This window comes from Leptonotus elevatus, chromosome 21, assembly GCF_054856555.1.
Source record: "Leptonotus elevatus isolate MCC_2025b chromosome 21, RoL_Lele_1.0, whole genome shotgun sequence".
Taxonomy (NCBI): domain Eukaryota; kingdom Metazoa; phylum Chordata; class Actinopteri; order Syngnathiformes; family Syngnathidae; genus Leptonotus; species Leptonotus elevatus.
Genome location: NC_141259.1, coordinates 7,192,421 through 7,199,363, shown reverse-complemented (window position 1 = coordinate 7,199,363; position 6,943 = coordinate 7,192,421). Strand labels below are relative to the sequence as shown.

The 6,943-nt window shown below is 44.5% G+C and overlaps 1 protein-coding gene across 1 annotated transcript; it reads left to right on the top strand.

The window, feature by feature from the left end:
• Window positions 1-51: 51 nt before the first annotated feature.
• rab18a (RAB18A, member RAS oncogene family) lies at window positions 52-4,760 on the top strand. Its single transcript, XM_086066161.1, has 7 exons — window positions 52-250; window positions 1,611-1,666; window positions 2,519-2,580; window positions 2,806-2,878; window positions 3,270-3,388; window positions 3,883-3,949; window positions 4,147-4,760. The coding sequence occupies exons 1-7, from the start codon at window positions 183-185 to the stop codon at window positions 4,314-4,316; spliced, it is 615 nt and encodes a 204-aa protein (XP_085922287.1). The 5' UTR covers window positions 52-182; the 3' UTR covers window positions 4,317-4,760.
• The last annotated feature ends 2,183 nt before the right edge of the window (window positions 4,761-6,943 follow it).

Sequence of the window (6,943 nt, the reverse complement as noted above, 5' to 3'; positions counted from 1 at the left end):
TAGCTTGCAAACCGGAAACTCAAATACGTCAAACCGGAAACTGTTGGCTTTTTGGACGCTGCTGTCAGTGTCAAACTCAGCCCACCCAAATCAGTAAACAGGAATGCTAGCTATTCGGAAATACTGTTTAAACGGTCGGTTGTGTTGTTCTGTATAGACGGACAGTTTGCCTATTGGAGGCAATGGAAGAGGACATTCTGACAACGTTGAAAATACTAATCATCGGAGAAAGTGGTGTCGGGAAATCCAGGTAATTTAGTTAGATAACCAGGGAGTGAATTTGTGTCGTTGCTAACTGCTAACGCTGGCTAGCAAGCTCGTCAGCGAGCCACACATATCAAGTTAAAACAAGCGTGTTAAAGTCTATACTCTGTTTAGCAGTCTTATCTGGATGAACATTACGGCAGTACTGTCATGACAAGTATTTTAATGCAGGGTTTGGATTTTTAAAAACACGTTAGCTAGCTGGCCAGCAAGATAAGATGGTGACATCATCACCAAATATTGCGTTCGAATTCATCAGAAATGTGGCAGTCATTGAAACCGGAGGTCGTTTCGAAACAAGTGAGAGAATAATCAATAGTGACGTATATGTTGCTTTTGTATACGTCACTACTTATTATTATCATATATATTGTCTTATGTTCTTTATTTTTGTTGGGTTGCATATGCTTGCCATTAACAGGTGAGGTTTGCAAGTAATACAAAAATACATGTATGTTTTTTTTTGAGTCAGCCAAAGTAAAATCACCCCAGTAAATAGTCTTAAATGTTTTTTTCTAAACTTTATTCTTAATATCAGCCAAAGCCAGTCGTAAATGCTTCCAGAGCATTGATAGAAATCCCATTTAGTTTTTTTTCTTACCTTCAGTTTATTGGCACTGTCTATAGCTAAGGAAATTTACAAATTAATTCCCTTTTTCCTGGCATTGCCACCAGTTTTCTTCCTGTGATTGCAGGTATGGCTAAACAATCAGAGTAAATGCCAACACCATGCAAGACGCATGTTTGTTTGTATTTCCAGAAAACTGATGATTTTGTGGCCAAATCTACCAATGTGCCGTATACCCGTAAGTGCATCATCGGCGCCAAGGGCAGTGTTTCCAGAGAGCAATTTTCTATTATTATACAAAAGAAGGTTTTGGATGGTGTAACTTTGATTTCATTTGATAGTCTTTACCTCATCAGGGGAGATTTTGGCTCAGTAACGGCTTGCTTGCATTTATCAGAAAATTACTTAGGCATGATGCATTTTTAGTGCTAAAAGGTCAAATTTTCAGTGAACTTAGCCTCACTGTCATTTGCACGTAATCACACGTAGTTAAGAACGAACTCTGTCCTACTGACTCTTCCAACCTGGCAATGATGTCATCTTGCGATTAGGCAAGTTAAGCACATTGCATTCAAATGAGCTAGCTTGCTTAATGCTATGTCAGCATGAAGTTATTGTAGGATGTGTTACTTATAATTTCACTGAAATTATTTAAGGACGTGCATTCAAATCTTAGCTTTCAGCTAATTTAATTCAGCTTTTCAGGATTCCCATGCAATTTTTGCAGAAATTGCACTTTGTCTAGTTTGTCAAGTAAGTCTGTCTATCTCATCCGCAGCCTCCTCCTCAGATTCACAGATGACACATTTGACCCAGAGCAAACGGCTACAATAGGTGAGTAATACGGATGAGCTCATTCGATGAAGATACAACTAAATATATGCAATATAAGTAAAGCAGAGGCGGTGCAAGAAGTCATCCAGCTGAGATGAGTTTGCCACAAAGAAATACAGGGATTTATCCCAGAGTTTGACTGTCTTTCCTGACTGGTAGGGCTGCGTGTTGAATTTCTAGGATCCAATCAACAACCCAAATATTTTCAAAGACATACAAAAAAACAAAAAAACCTACTTGAAAATATTTCCCAAGGTCAAGGCTTGCGTGGCTACTGTTTAACTTGGCCAGCTGGGATTCTTTGACAAACAGATGTCAAGCCTCCTTTGTTGATTTAAGATTCAAAGAAAATCACTTTTAATCTGTTGCCACTCTTTTTCAACCAAAGTATTAATACCACCTGGAGCAATACGGCCGCTCACTTTCTCAATCCTTGTTGACACAAATCTCGATGGTGTTTTGTTAAGCAGTTCGCTGCGGCACTCGCCGACCTACCATTCAGATGACGCTATAAATGAGTGATGGCAGATTATTATAGCAGCTGCTCACCAGTGTGTACGGAAAAGGACGAGACAATCATTTGCCATCTTTTTGCGTTGTATAACGTTTAGTGTTCGTGAAATGGCTTGATAGCTCCGGAGTCTGCTTCCTGGAAAAAATAACAGTCACATTACGAGGCCAATTAAAATGGAGAGACTTTTCCGAGGTCAAAAATATGTGTCATAGATATGCTGTCCTTCACGTGTCCGCAACAATAACCGAGCCATCCTAATGGACTGCAGACAGATGTTGTTGTTGTCTCGCATATCCAGACTTTATTTCTTCAGATTCTCCTATATTTTTTTGTTACAGGTGTTGACTTCAAAGTGAAGACCATCAGTGTCGATGGAAATAAGGCAAAGCTGGCAATATGGGTACGTGTGCCATAATTCAGTCAATCAAGAATATTGTATCGTAAACAGCTTTTCAGTACTGCGCTCTTGCAGTTCCAAGGAGTGTCCAGAAGATGGCGCTCATGTGACACAGAGGCCACTTTCACTAATCCTGGCACTTCTCTTCTTATTGTCCAGCTTTGAGCCGCTTTTGCAGCTTTTATTTTTTTTTTCCTCCCTCAAATAAGAGATGGTTTTATGTTGCAGGACACTGCTGGGCAGGAGCGTTTCAGAACCCTGACACCCAGTTACTACCGCGGTGCACAAGGAGTCATCCTAGGTAAGCCATCATCATGCAGCAGCCCTCATTACTTACATGTCTCCTTTTTGCTTCATTGGTACATTCCTATTAGGGCTGTATGACTTTAGAAAAAATATTCAAAGTGTGATTTTTTTTTTTTAATTCTCCCTCCCCCACTCAATATTGTCATTTCAATATTGCAATACTACATTGCAATGTCGATTTGAATTTGCTCAAGTATTCACCCGTGATTGTAAAGCGGGGAATAAAATACATCATGTACTTAAAATGTTAAGCTGTTCTCCTTTTTTTAATTATCCATACAATGTTGCATTTAAAGTAAATAATGAACCAAATGTGTGACATGAGAAGACCTTCAATTGCATACGTTAATTTGTCAGCATGCCTCTGTTTGTTTGGTTCGACCCAGTGTATGACGTCACTCGACGAGAAACTTTTACCAAACTGGAAAACTGGCTCAATGAGCTGGAGACATACTGCACAAGGAATGATCTGGTGAAAATGCTTGTTGGAAACAAAATAGATAAGGTGAGTTACGTTTCTGGTTCTTGATCTTGTTTTTTTTGTTTTGTTTTTTATATCTCAGTGGTGAAATTGGTGTGATTTATTAGATTTATGTCACAAAAAGGTCACAGTTTTATTAAGATCCTTTAAAAATTGCGTAACCGTTTTTGATATTAAAATGTGCCAAAAACATGGGACTGTTTCTTCATTTTATCATTACGGTATATGATGTTGAAATGTTTGTGTCTTTTTCGTAACCCTTAGTTATTAATGAAGTACGAGCAGACGTTATCGTTAGAATTGTTTTACTGAATGCAGAATACAAATGTGATTTTGTGATATCTGGCGGTGCGATCTATCCTATAGTGACTGAATTCATTGTATCCTCTTCTTTGCAAAAAAAAAAAAAAACAATAAAAAAAACCTCCCTTTTTTCCTGCATGCCCTCAGATGCTCACAGAAGTTGACAGCTCCACCCGGCAGACCTCAAATAAGCCATTACTACTTCTTTGTTTCAGGAAAACCACGAACTCGACAGGGCCGAAGGGCTGAAGTTTGCAAGAAAACATTCCATGCTTTTTATAGGTAAGCCAGGAGGATTCCCTCCTCTCTTGAAGAGCCACTGGGCACGTTACAAGAGGGGGAAACTGCTTTTTCAAATCACTCTCGAATACCCTAAGAGGAATTTAGCTTTGGTCTATTTATAAATCAAACGGTGGACTTTTTTTCCTCTTGTCCTTGAAAGAGTTCATGCGTTTACCATTTACTCTCATTTTCAACAGAGTCGAGCGCAAAAACCCGCGATGGTGTTCAGTGCGCATTTGAGGAGCTCGTGGAGAAGATCATCCAGAGTCCAGGACTGTGGCAGAGTGAGAGCCACGGCAGAGCAGTGCAGCTCACCGACGAGGACGCGGGAGGCGGCAGCTGCGGCGGATACTGCTCGCTGCTCTAGACATACACGTGCGAATACCCAACACGCTTCCGTCCTCTTCCTCCTCCCCTCACTTGTTGTGTAGTCATAAGACGAGTACCCAGACTGTGGCTGGATCATCCACCCTCCTGCCTGTTGTTCACACGGGCGTTACGTTTGCACATGTTCTTTATAAAGGTGCGCTTGAAATGCAAAAAGCCGCTCAGCCTTGATCTCAACAACATAGGATGTGTGGTGTGTTGGGCTTGCTTCTTTTTGAATTGGCGTTCGTCGAGTTGCAGGACTTTGGAATGAATCACCATTTGTCAGTTTACTCTCTGCAACTTTTTTTTTTCTTTCATTTTCTCAAAAGGAGGCAAGTCAAGAAAGCCCCTAAAGTGACATGGAAGGAAGTGAAATGTCACTTTAGGGGCTCTGTACAAATCTAACCAATTAAACCAAAGTGTAATAATGTGGTTCCTATAATTATATTGACCAAGTGTGTTTTTTGTTGAAGGCGTATGTCGAGCTGGCTTATCTGTATCTGAGCAGATATAGACGCTTTGCTGTAAGGACGAAAGGATTTGGGATGACACATAGACAAACACAACCTTCCTTCTTAAGCAGAGATGACAAATGCAGATCCAGAAAGTAAAAACCCTGCCACAGTTTGGCTTTAGCCCCTCGTGCTAGCTAGCTAGCTAGCTACCTAGCAAGTAAACAAGCACCAGCGGAGCTAGCTGGGGAGCTAGCACCTGGGGCTTTAGCACCAGCGGAGCTACCTGGGGAGCTAGCACCTGGGGCTTTAGCACCAGCGGAGCTAGCTGGGGAGCTAGCACCTGGGGCTTTAGCACCAGCGGAGCTAGCTGGGGAGCTAGCACCTGGGGCTTTAGCACCAGCGGAGCTAGCTGGGGAGCTAGCACCTGGGGCTTTAGCACCAGCGGAGCTAGCTGGGGAGCTAGCACCTGGGGCTTTAGCACCAGCGGAGCTAGCTGGGGAGCTAGCACCTGGGGCTTTAGCACCAGCGGAGCTAGCTGGGGAGCTAGCACCTGGGGCTTTAGCACCAGCGGAGCTAGCTGGGGAGCTAGCACCTGGGGCTTTAGCACCAGCGGAGCTAGCACCTGGGGCTTTAGCACCAGCGGAGCTAGCTGGGGAGCTAGCACCTGGGGCTTTAGCACCAGCGGAGCTAGCTGGGGAGCTAGCACCTGGGGCTTTAGCACCAGCGGAGCTAGCTGGGGAGCTAGCACCTGGGGCTTTAGCACCAGCGGAGCTAGCTGGGGAGCTAGCACCTGGGGCTTTAGCACCAGCGGAGCTAGCTGGGGAGCTAGCACCTGGGGCTTTAGCACCAGCGGAGCTAGCTGGGGAGCTAGCACCTGGGGCTTTAGCACCAGCGGAGCTAGCTGGGGAGCTTTAGCACCAGCGGAGCTAGCTGGGGAGCTTTAGCACCAGCGGAGCTAGCTGGGGAGCTAGCACCTGGGGCTTTAGCACCAGCGGAGCTAGCTGGGGGGCTTTAGCACCAGCGGAGCTAGCTGGGGGGCTTTAGCACCAGCGGAGCTAGCTGGGGGGCTTTAGCACCAGCGGAGCTAGCTGGGGGGCTTTAGCACCAGCGGAGCTAGCTGGGGGGCTTTAGCACCAGCGGAGCTAGCTGGGGAGCTAGCACCTGGGGCTTTAGCACCTTGGGAGCTAGCACCTGGGGCTTTAGCACCTGGGGCTTTAGCACCTTGGGAGCTAGCACCTGGGGCTTTAGCACCAGCGGGCTTTAGCACCTTGGGAGCTAGCACCTGGGGCTTTAGCACCAGCGGGCTTTAGCACCTTGGGAGCTAGCACCTGGGGCTTTAGCACCTGGGGCTTTAGCACCTTGGGAGCTAGCACCTGGGGCTTTAGCACCTGGGGCTTTAGCACCTCGTGCTAGCTAGTTCCCTAGCAGGTAAACAACTAGCTAACTGGGGAGGCAGGTAGCTAGCAAGTACCTGGGGCTAAAGCCAAACTGTGGCAGGTTTTTACTTTCTGGACCTGGATTTGCCACACCTCTTCCAGTCCTCTTGATGTGTTGGAAGTCATCCAGTCTCAAGGATCTTACTTGTTGAACTGGAGTTTCAGTCATGCTGGAACAGAAATGGACCTGGAAGTATATAAGTGTTCAAAAAGTCTTAGTAAACTGTGCATTTATGGGCAAGGATGCAAGCAAGCCCCTTATTTATTAACTCGCTGGTGGAGAGAGGTGTTCCAAGACTTTTGTTTTTGTCCTTAGTATATTATACAGTATATGCTTATGCAGATGTTCTATAATGCCAAACCACCTCGCAACACTCTGCTAACGGCTTGGATTCCACATACACAACTGCCTCATTTGCTCCAAATATAATAGACTTAGCAAGTGTTTTGGATGACATTTTACCACTTTTATTGACTTTGACTTTAATGCTTTTTTTTTTTTTTTGATGAGTGGATGAATCAAATGGATCGGCACCAGCAAAAAGCTTTCCACCCAGCACCAATGAGGGGAACGCCTCGAGTCCAATGTGGCACTTCAATAGAGCGTGAGACACTCTGGCGCGCCCTCATTCAGACAGATAATATCAGTGATATCACTAACAGCACTGTATTGTGTCATGATGAAGGAAAAGGGTTCAATATTAAACAGTCCAGCAAGTGTTGCCTAAATTTGA

Excerpts from the sequence above, each read along its gene's own strand:
- rab18a (XM_086066161.1), top strand. The coding sequence starts at position 183 with ATGGAAGAGGACATTCTGACAACGTTGAAAATACTAATCATCGGAGAA. Across the intron at positions 251-1,610 it reads AGTGGTGTCGGGAAATCCAG|CCTCCTCCTCAGATTCACAG; the intron begins GTAATTTAGTTA and ends TCTCATCCGCAG. Across the intron at positions 1,667-2,518 it reads AGAGCAAACGGCTACAATAG|GTGTTGACTTCAAAGTGAAG; the intron begins GTGAGTAATACG and ends TTTTTGTTACAG.